The sequence below is a fragment of the Mauremys reevesii genome, linkage group 7 (genome assembly GCF_016161935.1).
Source record: "Mauremys reevesii isolate NIE-2019 linkage group 7, ASM1616193v1, whole genome shotgun sequence".
Taxonomy (NCBI): domain Eukaryota; kingdom Metazoa; phylum Chordata; order Testudines; family Geoemydidae; genus Mauremys; species Mauremys reevesii.
The window spans coordinates 44,624,681-44,645,455 of NC_052629.1; the positions used below are offsets into that span (position 1 = coordinate 44,624,681).

At 39.4% G+C, this 20,775-nt stretch overlaps 1 protein-coding gene across 2 annotated transcripts in view; it reads left to right on the top strand.

Moving 5' to 3' along the window:
- Positions 1 to 20,775, top strand: part of CTNNA3 (catenin alpha 3) — a 958,387-nt gene that overhangs the window by 717,026 nt on the left and 220,586 nt on the right. For both annotated transcript variants that reach the window (XM_039481066.1, XM_039481067.1), the window contains one exon: positions 9,571 to 9,771. In XM_039481066.1, coding sequence (XP_039337000.1) covers positions 9,571 to 9,771 — 201 coding nt within the window. The remainder of the gene's footprint in view (positions 1 to 9,570; positions 9,772 to 20,775) is intronic.

Consider the following 20,775-nt stretch of genomic DNA (forward strand, 5'->3'; position numbering starts at 1 on the left):
TTTTGTAAATGGAGGCCTAACACAGCAGATACATCAATCAGAGAGGCGCAAGCAGGAAACAAAATGAAAGGGAAAAGAAAGATATTACCATATATTAAAGCAGATAGAATCTTTTCATTTTAAATTGAAACTTATGTATGTGATTGGTATAACTTCACACAGGTACCAATATGTGAACATATACTTTATGCATTTTTGTTGAATGGTAAGCAGCCTGTCCACTCATTCAATCTCTAGGATATGTTATTAAAATTAAATAAAAGGGACATATTGATGAGAGAGATAAAAATGTTGATTTTTAAGTGATTGCCATTCACACCACTGATTCATGTGAAATATCGTGGAACACATACATAATTTATTGTATTGACTCTTAAGATTAATCAGCTAATAGATGCTCTCCATCTACAGTCTGCCTGATTCTTATGCTATATTGACTCCTGATCTAAAAAATAGACAGTGAAATAAGGATCAGTGAAATTACTATGTTCAGACTAATAAAGATGATTGGAAAAAGCAACAAAACAAAAATTAAAGTAAGACAATATCAGAACAGATGTTGTGAATCTGTTTTTCATGCAGAGATGCTTAAATGCGAGGAATGGCCTTCCAGGCAAGATTGCTGAGATGATAACACTGAATTTGTTCAAGATAGTTTGATTAGATGGCATGACAGGGGAGGTATAGTACTAAAAGGAGAATAAGCTGATGAGCCAGCTGGTCTTTTCTCATTGCTTCAAGATTTCTCTTGGCTTTCTTTAGGAGCTCAAACCAAGTATTAAACAGCCTCTGCTGTGTATGAACATCTGAACTGTTTCTCTGTCTTAGCAATTGCCGACTCTTTGCAGACACTTAAAGCCTTTTCTGCTTCATTGTCCTAATTTCAAATATTATTCTCTTTTAGCTCATTATCTGTTTTGTGCCACAACAGGTGTTTGTTATTGCTTTATTTTGTTTCTGAATTTCCTGCTGTCTTTGGCATTATGGTAACATCTTACTCATTTATGTATTCATTGCTTTCTGTACGACATAGCCTTATACTCAGTGAATTTCATATCTATACTATACGGAGGTATTAATTCCTTGCCACTCTATTGTATTTAACCTTCTTATCTTTTATTATCAACCAACCAGTTAGATCATTGGACAGCTGATCCCAAGAATGAGCAACGTACAGATTTTCACTTTGAATGAAAATATTCATTTGTGAAACTTTGAATTCATATATAAATTTTATGCAAGGTGCATGTGTATCAATTCTACCACTAGGAAAAATCATGAGTTCATCACAGGTAAGTGATTGCCATATTTGTGTGGAGGTTCCATGAGGTTTCTATCCCAAACCAGCTTTTGTTGATCAAATGACAGTTTTTTACCTGCTGTTCAACAAAGGCATAGAGGGCAAATTTTACTGCATCAGACAGACTTATCACATTTACATCAGTTGTTTGGTATAGAAGACATAAAGCTGTTATAATAGAATGTTACCATGGGATGAGCATCTTCACCTGAGCAATTATCTAAGAGCAGCAGATGGTCATTATCCTCTGACAATATTTTATTGACATCTCTAAAATAGCTGGCATTTAACATAATAGGGTATGCTCCGTTATTAACATTGTAAAAGAGATTTAAAAAATTATATAAAAAGTCTGCAGTCACATAGTGCTAATGTAGCAGAGGGAAATAGACTTTCAGTTTACAAAGTGAATTTAGTATCCCTGGAAGTACTGAACAGACTGAAGCCCTCTATTTACCCACAGAAAAAGTATAGCACAAGCAGAAGTGATGCAAGCTTCCTAAATACTCTTCAGCCCTGATGTGAAGGGCCTAGCAAGGATAATTTGGTCTTCATTGCCTGGTCTTGCCTCTGAGATTATTAACAAAGGTGCCTGCTGTGTATTATTTTTAAAATATGGACTAGGAACTGGAGTGAATCCACTGTTTCCCATAGACAACTGGAAAGCTTGTCAGATTGTAACAACTTTTTCCTCACCACAGACTTGGACCAGATTTGAACTGAATAAGAATCTAAAAGTTCTATACCTCATTATATATCCCTTGCTCCATATCTCATTAGTATCCATTGTCCCACCGATAACTCAGATAAACTTTTTTGTAAGAAAAATGATTATTTTGCATTTTAGACTAAAGAATTAATAAATCCTAAAAACTCCCAGTTTTTTACAATATTTTTGTGAACCCAGACAATTTCTTAGCTAGATCTTGTTTTTAGAATACGAAATTAAGTACATCAACTATAAGCATTCCATTTCCTAGCTATGGGGGGCAGAAAACAGATTTATTTTGCCCTAATCAAGGCTAAATCATTTCTCACCAAAAGCAATAAAATTGCAATCTTCAGACTTTCTTTTATGCAGATCAAGTAGAAAGGAAAATTGAATCCTTACTTTTCTGTCAGTGGTAATGTAACTTGTTAGTTTGTAGACCCTACCTACCTAATTTTTTATTTACCAGCTCTCTAAGCAACTCTGCTCCACAAAACGGCAAACATGCTGAAAAAGACCAAGCAATCAACTTGGTTATTAGATATATTTAATGTGTAGCACAAGCCTCTCTCCATGCACTGAAGGACAGATATTTCTTTTGTACTGTAGAATCCCCCTCCAAACAGCTTTCCAAATAGATTCCTTGTCACAATGCTGGTAAAGCTCATCCACAGGACATTCACCTGGCTGCTGTGTTTGGATCCTACCATGCTGCACCCATGTGCACTTAATCTTCCTTTGGTCTGGGTTGGCTCCAGGACTGTCTTTCTTTGGTCTCTCTGGCACACTGCCTGGGCGCACACACTGTCTGTTACCCTTTCATGGAAATGGGACCTCAGGGCCCAGCTGCCCCAAATTGTCACATGAGCAAATCAAAGAAACAGAAGAAGCAGAATTCTCCTTCTCCATTTATGAGCTAAGGAAGGAAAATTCCCTATATCTTAGCGAGAGGATTGTGGAGAGAAGAATCAAGAAAGGAGTTTTCCTACCAAATTCTGTGAGACCATGATGGATATTCTGGCCCAGGAAAAATGAAGAAAAAGACAAGGTCAAAGCACATAAAGGAGCATTTTGTCCAGCTAGCTTCCCTATATTTCCCCAGTTATATGCCAGATAAGATGTCAAACCTATATGAATACACCATGGGTTTCAGACGATGGATAATTCTGCATCATCCAGTAGTCAAAGAAAAGTGTCAAAAACTCATATTACCAGATGACTTATAACATGTATATCAGAGCCAAAGGTTTATGACCTCCAGAGAAAATCGAAGCACAATTTACTAAACTAAGTTTGACATCTTGTGCCAAACAACCCAATCATTTTATGAGGAAATCTGCAAAGCAACTCCCTGTCCAGGGTACAAAGACTTCAGTAGGAACTGGAGATTAGATATACTGACCTCAGCAGATATCTCTTGTAGCGAGGGGGTAAAATGCAGTTTATTCCCCATCCTCTGCCCTTATATTAATACCCTTACTTCTGTTGTATATAGTGCCAGGAAAGTATCTTTTCCCCTTTTTTCTAGCTCCCTTCTCAAGATACCTCTCAAGAGCTGGTACACTCCTATTTGTGAGGATTAGCAGATATTAACTATGTTTGAGAACAGGAAACTGGCAATTTCCTTTGTCTGAATAGCCTTCTGGCTTTTGCACTAGTCAGTGACTGCCCCCAAAGAAAGCGACATTCCTTTCTCTCATGGTGCTGCTCTTTTGTTCTGGGCGGGGTGGGGGGGATTCTTTAGGGTCAAACTAGCCTGTTAAAGAATAGTGAGTTTGCTGTTCAGTGCAGTTCAGTGCATGAAGAGAGGGGATTATCATGTGGACACCAATTTCCCATTACGAATTAGCGGTGTCTTACTAAACCAAACAAGGAGAATGATCTAGTTAGATTTGATCTATGTATGAATGCTTTTTCTTTAGCAGCATTTAAAATTGTGGGTCACCTGTTGAAATTGAAGTAATGTAGGAAAATTTACTCAAAAAAGGCACAGATAAGTATGTCCATTTAAAAAAAATAAAATAAGGAGCAAAGCAGATCAAATAATGTGATATTAAAGGTGGGAGAAAGCTACAGGGCCGTGCTATAGAGCTTGGTTAGTAAGAAGAAAAGATAACATGTTGGTGCAATGCAGGCTGCTGAGAGTTTTAAATAACTCATGAATGGACATGTGATTGTTGTGAGGTACTGTCTGCCTAAGTTGGGTAGATGATACACTATGAAGCTGAGATCTGAAGCACCAATCTCCCCTTATTTCGCAATTGTGACTGTACGGGTCTGATCCAAAGCCCATTGAAATAATTGGGAATCTTCCCAATGACTTCAGTAGACTTTGGCTCAGGTTCTAACATGATGGGCCAGATCTTCAGCAGGTGTATACTGGCATAGCTTCAATGGAGCTAAACGAGTTTATACCTGCTGAAGTTCTGGGCCTGAATGTCTTGGACTGAAGAGGATGATTTTATCCAGGACACACAGGATCAAATATTGCTCTCAGTTACATCCATGCAATTACTTTAAATTCATTGGGAATACACAGGTGTAACTGAGGGCAAAAAGTTGATGTTCAAGCTGCTAACATTCGAGCTCCTCCAACGTTTATTTTAAGTGGTTTAAAATAGGGTTGTCAAGCGATTAAAAAAATAATCATGATTAATTGTGTGAATAAACAATAATAGAATACCATTTATTTAAATATTTTAGATGTTTTCTACATTTTCAAATATATTGATTTCAATTACAACACAGAATACAAAGTGTATAGTGCTCACTTTATATTTATTTTTATTACAAATATTTGCACTGTAAAAAAACAAAAGAAATAACATTTTTCAATTCACCTAATACAACTACTGTAGTGCAATCTCTTTATCATGAAAGTTGAACTTACTAATGTAGAATTATGTAAAAAAAAACCCTGCATTCAAAAATAAAACAATGTAAAACTTTAGAACCTACAAGTCCGCTCAGTTCTACTTTTTGTTCAGACAATCACTCAGACAAACAAATTTGTTTACATTTGCAAAAGATAATGCTGCCTGCTTTTGTTTACAGTGTCACCTAAAAGTGAGAACAGCCAAATGCATGGCACTGTTGTAGCTGGCATTGCAAGATATTTACATGCCAGATGCACTAAAGATTCATATGTCCCTTGATGCTTCAACCACCATTCCAGAGGACATGTGTCCATGCTGATGCAGGGTTCTGCTCGATAATGATCCAAAGCAGTGTGAACTGACACATGTTCATTTTCATCATCTGAGTCAGATGCCACCAGCTGAAGGCTGATATCCTTTTTCATGGTTTGGGTTCTGTAGTTTCTGGATCAGACTGTTGGTCTTGTAAGATTTCTGAAAGCATGCTCCATACCTCATCCTTCTCAGATTTTGGAGGCACTTCATATTCTTAGACCTTGGGTCGAGTTCTGTAGCTAGCTTTAGATATTTCACATTGGTATCTTCTTTGCATTTTGTCAAATTTGCAATGAAAGTGTTCTTAAAATGAATAACGTGCTGGGTCATCACCTGAGACAGCTATAACATGAAATATATGGCAGCATGTGGGTAAAACAGAACAGGAGACATACAATTCTCCCCCAAGGAGTTCAGTCACAAATTTAATTAACGCGTTATTTTTTTAACAAGCGTCATTAGCATGGAAGTATGTCCTCTGGAAAGATGGCCGAAGCATGAAGAGGCATATGAATCTTTAGTGCATCTGGCATGTAAATATCTTGCGAAGTCAGTTACAACAGTGCCATACAAATGCCTGTTCTACCTTTCAGGTGACATTGTAATTAAGAAGTAGGCAGCATTATCTCCCATAAATGTAAGCAAACTTGTTTCTCTTAGCGATTGGCTGAACAAGAAGTAGGACTGAGTGGACTCGTAGGCTCTAAAGTTTTACATTGTTTTGTTTTTGAGTGCAGTTATGTAACAAAAAATACATTTGTAAGTTGCACTTTCATGATAAAGAGATTGCACTACAGTACTTGTATGTGGTAAATTGAAAAATACTGTTTCTTTTGTTTATCATTTTTACAGTGCAAATATTTGTAATAAAAAATAATATAAGTTGACCACTGTACACTTTGTACTCTGTGTTGTAATTGAAATAGATATATTTGAAAATGTAGAAAAAATTAATAAATTTTAATTTGCATTCTATTAACAGTGTGATTAATCATGATTATTTTTTAAAGTGTGATTAATTTTTTGAGTTAATAACTAGAGTTAACTGCGATTAATCACAACAGCCCTAGTTTAAAACAAATGGGAAGCTTAATATTGCTATAAAGCTCTTACCCAGACAGTTGACAATCCATTCTCGTGTAAGCTAAAACCTTCATTAGCCAATTAAACTGATCATCTGCCAATTTTCTAATTAATAGACATTCACTTTCAGAAACATTTTTTTTTCATTTTTTAGCTTTTGTGTGTGTGTTTTTTTTAAATTCTGACACCTTGAAACCATTTGCTTGAGAGAGAAAAAATTAATCTCAAGTAGAAGCTGCCAGCCCAATCAATTATTTGTACATCCTAAGGTAAATCCCAAACAAAATATAAACTTAAATTAATGTTTTCTATGTGCAATGCTGAAATTAATGTCTCAGGCAACAGAATGAACCTTCTGAAAATGCACATCCAAGAAAACATTTGTCCTGCTTAAATTGTTAATGCTTTTTTCTTCAGAAATTATTGTGTTGTAAAATGCAATTGACATTAGTGATTAGTAGATCTAATGATTCTGAAGGACAGTTTTTCTAATTGTACTTTTTGTCCTCTATATTTGTTTGCTTTCTTTTTCTAATTAACATCCTTTCCCATCCCCTGGTCCTCTTAGTGTTTCTATTCTATTCTATATAAGCACTTATACCTCTGCTGTCAACATACTGCACTAAGTGACATGACTGACATCTGTCACATGTGTGTTCTGTTACCCTTTCCCCAGGAGAAGTGTGTGAAGTGGAGTGTCTTCTGTTGGTAGGATGTTTATTATATAGATGTTACTCTATGTTTATATCAGAGAAGGCAAGGTCAAAGAAACGTGGCTTGCACTTGGAGTGGAATGTGCTGAGGTTTGTAATGGTCGTTGATGTTTGAGGAGTTTCTGCATTGTATTCAATTAAATACTTTGTGATTTACACACTGGTAGGTTTTGTCTGGTGTGTTATTTTGGGTTTCTAAATGACTATAAACATGATTCCCTTTTTATAACCATGTAATAGTACAAGGTTAGCATGCGGGCTGTAGGAACTGGATGGCTTTATTGTGTAGTGTAGGAGTCTGTCTGTTCTTGATGGCACTCTTAATGTTGTTACCAAAATCTGTTTTCTTTACATCCTCTCTTACTGATGTTATTTTACAATACATCTGAGCAGAGAAAAAGGGCTCATTTTAGGTCTGTGTATGAAATGAAGTAATTCAATAACAAGATGTATATGAAAGAAACTTCTAGGGTAGAAGGTCAATGAGCATGTTATCTGTGACCTTTAAGAACCGTTTATTTTATTTGAAGAAAATAGTAGACATTTTTCCCATCATGAGTAATCATCTATTTCTTTAATGCCTCAATTCATTACATTAGTTAAGCACATACTTAATGTTATGCACATGAGTATTTCAACATGCTTAAAGTTAGCCATATGCTTAAGCACCCTGCTGAATCAGTGTCTTATTCGGCAGGTGAGAGCTCTGAGGCCCTTGAATTAAAAAAGAAAAGTCTGACTCTTCTGTATGAAGAGCTTTGCAAGTTCCCCTCCTCTCTAATTGTATCATTATTTTTAGATCAGAATCAAAAGTTGTCTATAAAACATACAAAGAGTCCTGTGGCACCTTATAGACTAACAGACGTTTTGGTGTTCTATAAGGTGCCACAGGACTCTTTGCTGCTTTTACAGATCCAGACCAACATGGCTACCCTCTGATATATAAAATATAAATATACCTTACTGTTGCCAGCAGAAGGAATATGGTATTAAAAGCCATGGTACAAAAAATCATAAACATAATTAATATTATAAATTGAAACTGTCAAGCAGGGTAGCTGTTTCCCGTACTGTAATCAGGTATTAGATTACACATCTGTATAGATAATAATATAGCCCTCTATATAATATATACATTTCCAAGAAGCTTGGAACCCATGGCACAAAGAATTAAACACTTAGGGACAGGTTTCTAAAGGTAGAGGATACAGTGCAGAAATATACACAGCCCCTTTCAAAGTAAAAAAAATTCCTTTGGCATTAAGATTTGAACCAGAAAATGGCTTGGGGGTGAAGATGACCATCCCAGTAAAAAGATCAAACAAAATAAAAACATAGAAAATCAGCATATAACAGAAAGGGTAAGTAGACACAGTAAAATAGGATAATCACTCCATAGCACCACAAAAATAAGTATACAGCACAGTAATTGCTACCTTTCACATATAGTTGATATTTAACATTCATGAGGACCCATCAACATTTTGTAAAGTGAGTTAAGGAAACATCTGGTAGTTAAAGAAGCATCTGCTAAGTGTCTAACCAAATAAGCATTTCCCAGTCTCATCACAGAAGATATGATTATAAGCAAGGTGACTCATTATCTTGCTTGAAGACCGAACGTACTTAACCTAGCAGGAAATGGAGATGATCAATTTTGAGATGAGATCTCAGGGACAAACTCACGGAAATGCAAAAGTGGTTTTGTGGTTTTTTTCTTGATAGATTAGATATTTTGTGGAGAATGAAATAGCAAGATTTGGTAATAGCATGCATGTGCAAGGAGAGGCAGAGGAAGGAATAAAAAATAGACACCTAAGCTATAAGTGGAAGTAGGAAGGGGAAAAGATTTGGAAGTCAAAATAGGAAGCTCAGTTTTATTGATGATGTATTTCCTCTGCCAGCAAGCCATATAGGAGAATATGGAGAAATAGCCTGATATGCTTAGCCTGCAGAGAATTTTGTAAGTCATCAGCATAGATATTGTTTAAACAATGATGGTCCTATTTCCATGAACATGGAAAAGATTAATTCGGTTATGGCAATTTTTAGATACACAGTTCATCTCTTTATAAAGCACTTTGCCATAGACATTTACACAGGACACCTTCAGTTATAGTAATAAATCTTCCCCTGGTTCTATCCTTCAACTATCCAGAATGTATGAAAACTTTCCTAGAACTTTAATTTACATGTATGTTTTTAGACATTTAGGTATTTAGATGCCTAACATCCATTTATTTTGATGGGAGTTAGGCTCCTAAATGCCTTTGAAGATTTGGGCCTTTGTAACCATTCCTGACTCCTTACTATCACAGCAAATGGAACAGTATTGCACATACAGCTGAAATGGGGAATACTATTGGAATGTCAATAAACAGTTTTAATCATATCAAATGAAAAGTATCAGGTGTCACAAGAGAAGGAAAAGCTGGAGTCTTATGCCCAAATAAGTGTTTGCTATAGCCTATATCCAAATTGGCAAGGAAGCATGAACTCATTGTTTGACTTTGTCTGAACGGAATCATAGCTAAAATAATCCAATCTAAAAAATAGCTGTTGTTTTGTTCACAGAAGGCCACATTCTGGAGGATGTAAACAAGTGCATCCTTGCACTGAGAGAACAGGATGCTGATGATTTAGATCGTGCAGCTGGTGCCATCCGAGGGCGTGTTGCAAGGGTGGCTCATATTGTCTCTGGTGAAATGGATAGTTATGAGCCTGGGGTTTACACTGGAGGAGTAATGAAAAAAGTTCAGTACTTGACAAATACTGGTAAGTCTGGATTTTAAACCAATTTAATTCCTTTTCTGTTATACGCTGTTTGTGCTACTGATTTAAAATAGAATAACTCCATGATCTGAGTTAACACCAACTTTGCCTTGGATTCTGTTATCTTCTCTCAACAAACACAGTATCTTTTTGTGATTACAGCATACAACTTTAAAAACTGAATCTTTGTAAAAATATTGTTAGCCTACCAGAAATCCCTTTCAGCATTATTTATATAAATTCAAGTGACACCATCTAGCCGGCTTGTGACTAGTGAAGCAACAATTTTTAGCAGTATTCTGCCAGCCTCCTCATATTCCTTAAACATATTCATGGCAAAGTCATTGATATCCCAGGTTTGCTTTTATAATGTGTGTGCAGTAAAAATGAAGCCCTTAGTGTTAGCAACTAGTATATTTTTAGTTATTAGCAATATGAGCTCCAAGTGTAGCAGGTGGACCTTTTAGGTATAGGAAAGTTGAAAAATTTTTAAAAAGAGAAGAAAAATCCCTTTTGTGATCACACATTGTATCTATGGTTATATGAAATTAAAAGAGACTATTAACTATAGTTAAATATCCACCCCTCCTTTGCTATGCAAAGTCTGATCCCTGTGCAGCCAGTGGAGATAATATATTATTAATTCCTTTATATATGGTCCTCAGAAGATGAAGCCACCATATTGATAAAAGGATTTAAATTGCTTTGTTGTACAACACTTTCTACAGTATCTACTTTAAAGGCTGATTTAAGATTAATGAAAAACAAATGTACAAAGTATTTTACCATACATGGTACCTTTGAGGCTTACAAAATTCCATAATTTGTGTGGCCATGCTGGAAGAAAGGCAGGGGACAATGGATGTGGTTTAATTAGGCTGCAGCTTTATTCACCCAAAATATCTGTGTGTACCTGGCAATACATTGTACAGTGAAGGTCATCATTATTTCCTTAACCATTCCCACCTGTTTGGGGAGCTGCTGCCAGTCCTCTCCTTTTCCAACCTGGGTCTATTGCTGGGACTCTGCTATCTAACACCTCATGTAAGGGTTAAGAGGACTGAAAAGGAAGGGGGTGGGGATTTGCTCCACACTGTCCCAGATATTAGAAGCCCCGAACCCCCTTCCCCAGCTTCCTTAATAGATGCTTTCCTCTAAATTGTCTTCTACTCCATTTTATCTGATCAGCATATCCCTTCTGTAATGAGTACCTGCACTGGACGTCTGCTACATGTTTTGTATTACTGAGTCATTACATTTTAACTTAGCCTCTCTGCCCACCCCACCAGGTCCCTGACCCACTGTGGGGAAGGTGAAAGAACCTACACTGCTTCAGCCAATCTGGTGGCAAGGAAAAAAAATTCCTTACCAGCCTCCAGGGGAAAAGGGCAACTAGCTTAATGCCAACAGCAGATCATAAAGAAGCCCAGTTCTACTTTGATTCTATGGATGGGATGAGGAGTATTGACAGCCTGATCCCAGTGAGATAGGGCTTCTCCGGAACTGCCTAGGTTATAAATACCCTACCAAAGTCACCAGGAAGAGCAGTGCCTCCCACAACCTGGTCCGGCAACTTCCTGTTCCTCCTTGCCCTGCCCAGGTAAATCTTGCCCCTCTGCCATCAATCTCCCAATCAGCCAAACAAAGGGTCCAGCACATGCAGTTGTGGTGAGCAAAGTTTCATAAGTCTGGAGAGGAAAGTAAATTGAATGTTCAGCCTTTCTTCCTTCCCCTTATTTCTACCATCACTTCATTGGGACACTGTAAGTCTGTTGGATATAAACTGGATCCTTAATATATAACTTTTAAACAGAAAAGCCTTTGTCTTCTATAAAAGACACCAAATCAAAAGGAACTCCCAAGACTTGTGTGTTTTTTGACTAGTTTTGATTTCAAGAGCCAACCTCTTATCAAATTGCCCTTATCCAGTTTTCTGGTGAGTGCAGACTTCTTTTGAATGTAGCCTTTAATTATATAAATGTTGATGCCTAAAGCCTACATCCATCAGCAGAGTTTCCTATACAAGTCTTCAATGTGTTAAGCTTGACGGACATTCACTTAGTGTACATTCAAAAAAAGAGGGGCATTTTGTATGAGCTCATTCTTAGAGTCAATCAGCTCAATTAGGTCCAAGCTGGAGCTGCATACATTGGGAACAGGAGCAGACTGAGGTCCCAAGAAGTTGCAAAAAGTGGGAGTTTGAAATAAATGTAGCCTTTGTTTTCCCTCTGACATTTTGATGAGGAGAGAGCCTGAGAAATTGTAGAACAACATATTTTTCTCATTACCTCTTAAATGAAACAACAAAGACAAATAACCAAAGAAGAGCTATAGAGAAGCACAGCCATCTGTTCTCTGGTATAATCTCGGCCCTTCGTCCTTGTGGATGGGTAGTGTTTAAACACTGTGGGAACTGACACTGATTTCTGTTCTGTTGCACTGCAGTGACAGTGTATATCCCTAAATTGGTGTACCTAAGACAGACAGGAAGAAATACAGCCTTTTTTGTTGGAAAATGTGGCTTGTGTCAAGGCAAGGCACATTGGGCACAGTGTCATGAGTTTGAATTTATTTGTAGTATATTGAACATCAGAATCCAATATCCTTAAATTATTCAGTAAGAGTGAAAAGAAGGAACATACATTTTTCATTGTTATCATTATTTGTACATTCTTCAGTGAATAAATATGAAATCCTGAGAGGTTATTTTCCAACTTTGACTTCAGTGGAAATTGCAGGTGCTCAAAATCACTCAGAATTTGCCCCAATAAGCACTGTCATTGTGGGTCCTTCAAGTAAAAAACAGCCAATAGCCAGGTGGGTTTTTACTAAGAGTTATTTGTATGTATGCTGCCATCAGTTCCTAATTTAGTTTGTATAAATTACCCAGGGCAATGTAATGATCTCTCTGCTTCCTCTATATCTAGTGCAAATGAAGCATGTTTCCGAGGGGAGATCACTGTTAGGCCAATCTTTCCCCTGTTATTAATACTGTCTGAATAACTATGAATAATTAGACACATGGGTAAGGTAAACAGAAATATTTATTACTTTATGCTAACATACCAGATGTACAAAAAATAAGCAGGAACACTATCTACAGTGTTAGCCAAGGAAATACATTTGTATGTAGGACAATATACAAATTATTGTTATGAGAGAAGATATGCTATTTCACAGTAAAATCAATGGGCTCATTTGAATCCACAGAACTCATTTAAAACCTCTTCGAGTAGATCTACAGGAAGCCTTATAAAATACTAGCAATCCTCTTTCTCTTTCAATTTTGTTCTACTGGCTGGAAATCTTGGAGAACATTCCCCCTCCGTATCCTTGGAAAAATTTAGCAACCAGGGAGTCCAATATCCTTCTGTTAGAGGCTGTCCAGGATTCTTTACATTCAGTCCTATCACCTTTCTGAGTTGGTGGCAGCACATCTTATCAGAGCAATGTCCAAAACTCAACCAATGTCCACTGTAAGTTGCAAAGAATTCAAAAGATGCTTTGGAATCTACATCTAACTGTTACCCATGTAATCCTTGAATATCCCAAGGCACCCAGGAGACATTTCACGACAAACACCATTATCCTTTCACAGCTACATCATAACTAACACAGATAAAATAGTTGCATATACTTACACAGAAATTGGAAGACGAATGGGGCAGGGATTGCAAGAGGAGAAGGGATGGTCCAATGGTCAAGTCAGTTGAATGTTGTCACAGAGAATTGGATTCTATCCCTGCCTGTGCCACAGAATTCCTATGTAATGCTAGACAAGTCATTTGAAACCAGCTTTCCACAGGTGCACATTAATTGTGTGTTCTGCATTTGCACAGGAAACCTTATTTCTGGCATTACCTAACTTCTGACTGCTTTGCTTTTCAACCGTAATGTGTTTTAACATAATTTTTGTGTGTGATATATATATTTGGAGAAAGTGAGATTTTGGAACTTTATAGCAGAGATTTAGTAACTTGGCTGTGTTTTTTAATACTTTCACAGTCTCATCAATACTGATAGCTATCTGGTATTCCTCATTACTGGTAATACCATTGATGAAATGGGCAAATTCTTCCCAATTTGGAAAGAAGGCAAACACTGCTGCATAAAATAAAAATGAATAATATAGCAGTGTGGACTAATGCATAATATAGTAGTGTGGTACTAACTTGATATAGGATATGGCTCTTTTAGAAGTAGAAGAGCAACAGTATACTGTACATTATTTTAAAATGTCATATAATCCGTTTTTCAAAGTCCACTGTTTAATTGTACTGCCTGTCAGAATTTTCAGCAGTTAAAATTAAGTGAACAATTTATACTATGACACATCTACACCAGGGCTGGCCCAGAATATTTTGGCACCTGAGGCGGGGAGCTCAAATGATGCCCCATGCCCCCTCGATTGGGCCAAAATTTTGAAAGGTCTCAATTCTACCTTCTTCCTGTTCTACTTCTCTCATGGTACTGCTCTACTACCTACCCCAATAAAGGAGAACTAACAACTTAAAATGCCTTGTTAAAAAATTGTAAGTAACACTTAACTTTCAAACGCCTGAACAGCAAATGTAACTTTTCTTGTTTGCATAGTAAACACTGGCATTTTCATCTGTTTGAATAATCAAAGTAGTGCTTTCCATGCCTTCTTGGTTGCAAAGATTTGAACTGCTTCCTGAAGGTCTGCAGTCTGGGCCAGCTCATGCTCTATTGAGATGGTTGCAAGGCTGACCAGCCTCTCCTGTGTCATTGTGGAGCATAGATGTGTTTTTATTAACTTCAGCTTGGAGAAGCTGCATTCTCCACTGGCAGCTGTTTCAGGAAGTGTTAGAAGTATGTACAGAGCAACAAAAGCATTTGGAAAGAGGGTAGTCATCTTATTTGTGTACATATATTCCAGAACTGCCTTTGGAGTTGATCCTGCTGAAATGTATCTTGAAAGGGCTTTCAGTTCATCACCTAAATCACTTGCATCAATATCGCACACGTCATCATGTGTCAACACTGTCTCTAGTGCCCTGCATTGCTGGTGTAGGTCGTCTTCAGGTATAATGAGGAGTTTTGGAATATCATACAGCATCCCAAATATACTGCTGTGTTCCTTGTGCTGCATGAAACGTTCAGCTGACTGTATTGCACAATCTAGCACCTTGTTAAAGAATTCAACTTTGAATTGTTGTTTGGGGTTTCTTATGGGATTATTCCTTGCCTCATAATCAAAATGTCGTCATCTTGGGTGACTCTTGTATTCTTGAATAGGTGGGAAAATAGCTTCAGTGTGAAGTTCCTCTGCCAACTTCTGTGTACTCTTCAGAATGTTTTGAAATCCCTCATCTGACTGGTAAGACTCTAGGTATGACTTTACTTTGTCCAGTTGTTCCATTGCTCCAGATATATCGAGGTCAACACCTTAGAGTCTCTTGCTTACAACATTTATTTCAAACAATATGTCATGCCACAACACTAAGCCACACAGAAATTTTGAAGTTAAGTATGTTTCTAGTGATTCCATTTCCCTCTGCCATTGTTCTCCAACGAACAGTTCCTGTCATAGCATTATCCTCCATAATGGCAACTGTGGCATCATCTATCTTCCCAATTTGGTGTTTGATAGGCTTTATCACCTCCACTCGACTTTCCCATCGTGTGGCACTCAGTGGTTTCAGTGTCAGAGAGGATGTTCCCAGATGTTGCTGCAAAATTTGCCATCGATGAGTTGATGCAGAGAAAAATACATGAATGCTCTGAATTACATTAAAAAATTCAACAGCCTCATTAGAAGCTGATGCTGCATCACTGACCACCAAGTTCAATGAATGAGAACTACATGGGACAAAAAAAGCTCGAGGGTTTAACTCTCAGATCCATGTCTGCACTCCTCTGTTCTTTCCTCTCATGTTGGCACCATTATTGTAGCTCTGACTTCTCATGTCAGTTATTGCAATTCCCGTATCTTCCAGCTTTTTAAGAAGCATATTTGTCATACCAGCTCCTGTAGTATCATCAGTGTCAATACATTCTAGAAAATACTCTCTGACAGTCACAGTTGCAGGGACATTTTCACTAGGTTCTGTTGTTGTTACAAAATGCATCATTAAAGTAATTTGTTCCGTATGGCTGATGTTAGATGTGCAGTCCAGAATAACAGAGTAATATCTTGCTGATTCCAGATCTGCCACAATCTTCTGTTTGACTTTTGTTGCCAGTAACTGTGTGATCTCATTTTGAATTGTTTTTCCAAGGTAGTGGTATGTGTACATTTCTTGGGTGGTGACTCTTCTTAGATGCTCCTGGAGAACAGCATCAAACTCAGCCAATCAGCTTCACAATTTTAAGGACGTTTCCATTGTTTGTTACGTACAGCTGATCTGAAGTGCCATGCAGTGCTAGGTTTTGGGTAGCAAGCATTCTCACAATGGCAATGAGCCTTTTCAGAACATTTTGCCAGTAAAGAGAGAGACTGATGCAATCTTCTCTTGATGCTGATGATCTATGGTGGCCTTTAACCATCTAATCTCAAGCTCTTTCCACCTATGGAACCCTCTGTGGTGATTTGCTGCCTTCTCATGGCATGCCAGATTTCTAGCCAGATTTTTCCAGTCCTTTGTTCCTGTAGAACCCAATGTGGCTGGAACATTAGACTGGAAGAGTTTGCAACAAAAACAGTATGCAGAATTCTGGGTTTTTGAGTACATAAGCCATGGCCTCTCCACTTTGTCACCATTGGGGATTTCACACCAGTAATGTGTTGGATGGAAACTTCTATTTTCATTGTCTTTGGAGAACATGAAGTTTTTCACTTGCTGTGGCCCATCCAGTACAAGGAAGTCTCTCAGGCTACTGCTCAAGTGGGTTCATAGTCTGGATCATCTAGACTTAAGGAACTAAACTCAGCAGCAGCTGTTTCTTGCGCCTCCACCACACTCTTCTCTGATCTACACTTTTCTTCGGCAATGTGCCTGGTTACATCCATTTGAGATGGAGATAAAGATGCTGCAGTAGCTGCCAGGTCACCTGCACTCTGACTAACTGGAAGATCAGGCATCTCCTCACCACTCTCAGGAGAGCTCCTTCCTGCTTAGATAGAAAAGCTTCCTTTGCTTTCTTTCTTTTTCTGAATGCTGCCCCAGAAGGGCGTTTTCTTCTTTCACTCATGCCTGCTGTTCTGTGCCAGCCAGCGGCGGCTCCAGGCACCAGTGCTCCAAGCGTGTGCCTGGGGCGGCAAGCTGCGGGGGACGCTCTGCCAGTCGTTGTGAGGGCAGCAATCAGGCAGCCTTCGGCATCATGCCTAAAGGAGGTCCGCCGGTCCCACGGATTCGGCAGCAATTCGGTGGCGGGTATGCCAAATCCGCGGGACCGGCGGACCTCCCACAAGCAAGCTGCTGAGTCCGCAGGACCGGGGACCTCCCGCAGGCAAGCCGCCAAAGGCTGCCTTACTGCCGTGCTTGGGGCAGCAAAAAAGCTAGCCCCGCCCCTGGTGCCAGCTATAGTGGCTCTCAACACTCAATTGAAGGGGACAAATAAGCAGGATGTCAGGGCCTGAGTGAGGGAAGATATCAGTGTCTTAAGGGCCTAACTGGCTCCTGCTACTTCAGTTGACTGCCTGTTCTCCTCAAGTGTGTTCAGGGAAGCAGCAGGAAACAGGAAGCTCCCTGAGAAGCTTGTGTTAATCAGTCCAGGCTCCTGGGCGTGCTATAGATACATAAGAGGCTCCTCCTCCTCTCTCTCCCCCTGCAGCTCCTGCTGCTTTCTGTTATTCACTCTCACCTTTTCTCCTGCCTGCCTGTTATGTCTCTTGTGCCCTCCTTCCTCCAGCACAGCACTCAACCATCTCTGTGCATCTAGAGCAGAGAAAATACATATGCACCAGCAGCAGACGCAATTTTCTACACTCTGGGTCCTAGTGGCACCCTTCCCCCCCCCCCCACCCCCGAGTCTGGCACCTGAGGCGGCCTCATGGTAAGGCCAGCCCTGAATACAGTAAAAGAAAAAAAGCCTACATTTATTATAAACATTACCTATAGTAAACATGTAGGGTGGCATGGCCCTTTAAGGACCAGAGGCCTGGGATCAGCCAGCTCTGTTTATAAAACACTTACAGCTGAGAAGGGGGCAGCATCCCTCATAAAGAACTGCAGGAGAGGGGCTTAAGGAAGGGATAGTCTCCTGCAGTACTCTCTGGGGCAGGGAAAATGCTCCAGGAAGAAAGGCCCCCAGGGGAGCAGCTCTGTGGCTACTACTCTTTATGAGGGGCAAGCAGGGCTGCCCCAGCGCTCCGCGGAGGCGCAGCGCCGCGCCTTCGCCGCGCGTGTCGTCCGGTCCCCCCGCTTCGGTTCGGCTCGGGCTGATGCCGCCTGCCGGCATGCCCGCCAGGGCCCACCGGCCGCCGCGGACCGGCGCCGCTGCTGCGAGGAGCACAACCCGGCGGAAGAACGCGCGCGGGCCCGCGGGCAGCGCCGGCAGGGCGCCGGAGCCCGCCCGCCCCGCCCCCCCGGGCGCAAGCGCCAGCGCCTGCGCGCGGCGCTGGTGTCTAGAGCCGCCCCTGGGGGCAAGGAACTGGTAGAGAACTCAAGTTGAAGAAAGCCAAGAGCCTGCAGTGTGGCAAAGGGAGATGTTTTCTGCCAGTCTCTGAGAGTGCTAGGGTAATGGAAGGCCCTGGGCAGGACTCAGTGGCCAGTGTCCTGTACAAGGGACAGGGAACTGAGAAAGAACCCAAGAGGCATGCAAGACATTTATTAAGCCCAAGTGGGTAGTTATTATTATGATGGAGAGGAAGCAATCTCACCACAGATAGAGTTGCAGCTAGCTTGCTTTGTACATTTCTATTTTAACCCTCCCGCCAAACACACTTTGGCTTTAAAAATATTTGGTCTGAAAAGTGGTAACTTAGCCCCAGATGCAAAGAAAATGTTTCTGCAATGTGGGAAGAAATGACAGAGTTCTTTGCATTCCACATAATCAAAATGAGTCTGATTTAAAATTGACTTTTGTCTATTTGTTTAGCTTCCTGTAAAGCAACCTATCAAATTCTATGCAAGGAATATCATTCTCTTTTACAATCAGTAGGTTAGCTTTAAAATTATTTCATTAGAATAATTTTATGAAATTACATTTAAATTTTATAGAACTCTACTAGATTAATCCCTATTGCTTTATACAGGGCTTTTCCATAAGAGTACACTAATTGTACTAAATAAGATGGCAGACTATTACAAAATAAAATTACACAGTTCCACACCACTGATGTATTGTAAGCCTATTGCACAGAGAGTTATGGCTTCACTGGGTATGTCTATACTGCAGCTGAGAGGTGTGATTCTTAGCATGAGTAGGCAGATATGTCTTGGCTCTGCTCAAGTGAGCATACTAAAAATAGCATTCTGGACATTGTCGCAATGGTGGTAGCTCAGGCAAGCCACCTGAGTCCCAGCCCACCCAACCCCCCTGGTTGGCTAAGACATACCTTTATTCCTACAGTAAACTATTACTTTTAAATGTGACTTGATGTTGACGATCATTTGCTGATGAAGTGTTTGCTATTGTTAGTGAGGGACTAGCAGTATTTAGACACCATGATTTTGATTTAAGCAGCTCTGGAATGAAGAAAGGTTGCTGGCCATATATAATCCCTCTTTTCCCCTGGATGAGGGACCCAAACAGGATTAGGAATCTCTTCTAGAAGAAGGGCACAAGTGATCCATTATTCATTTGTTTGTGAGGTTTTTTTAATGTAATGGTCTTTTTGACTTGGTAAGGGACTGTGAAGTAGACACCGCTGGGGAACAACCATGCTAACTTCAAAAGGTCTGGGCCAAGGAAAAGCCCTGCTATTCAGAAAAGGACTTTAGAGCAGACTGCTCTGGGAATGGGCTGTGAAATTAGAGAATTTGAGGACTTGAATATAGACCCTCAGGGTTGGGCCATGCTGACTTCAGAGAGGCTGGGAAAGGGAGCCCTGGAAGGTGAAGGTTGTTTTTTATTTTTTTATTTTTAAGAACTTCATGGGAGGAGTACTTTGTTAGGTTTGCCCTGGCTCTGTCCCAAAGGGCATATTTAATTGAAAAAGTCCCCATCTCCGCCACTACAGAAACAAGATATGTTTTTATTAGAGGATCCATATTTTCATTGGATAATTAAAAACTTCTAAAATTTAGATTCACACTCCATTTCGTAAGTGATTGTATACAGTTTTACAAAAGTAAAAATACCTATTTTTGTACAATTCTTAAAACAATTCAAAATCCACAGAGCTTCTTGTACCATCTTTAGTGTGCTTGTTTACTTTTTAAACAATATTTAGTGCTAACAGTTTGGGTATTTTTATAAAGAAGTGCAAATACCTCTCTGGGGCTATGCAAGTGTCCAAAGTGCAAGTGGAGAGAGCTTATCTGAAATACAAAAGTACAAAAAAATATAGCACAAAGGAGCTGGAGCACTCCAATACAACCTGTACAATCAATCTGTTTGATTTAATGTGATACATTAAGGTAGATGCAGGGATAAACATTTTAGGCCTTTGGTATTGTATCCATTTTTCAGCGGAATTGTTTGCTATAAAGTTTGCTCTTAAGGCTATGTTTATTTTTCCAAGACCCATTCACAGGATTCACAGCAGTGGTCCAAACAACTTCTAAACAGCAACATACCTGTTCTTGTGTTTACTTGTATTCTGCTTTTGTTGTCCTCTCCTATTAATCTTTGCTGGCAGTTATTTCCATGGAAGCATGTGTGCCTAGGGAAGCCGACAGAGGTTTGGCTCTTGATAGTTTACGGAGAGAGGCCATTTTTATTCAATATTACAAATCTTCATCCATTGTACGTGAGTTGTTTTCTTTCCTGGCCACCTTTAGCACTCTTGAGACGTCACTTAGGCCTGGTACATCAAGACCTTTGAGAAACACAGCATTCTTTCTGTGCCAGGGTTAGACACAGCTATTACTCTGTGGCCAGGCTTTGTCACTTCTGACCCACATTAAAAAGACTATCCTGGAACTTTTTTCAGCCTTC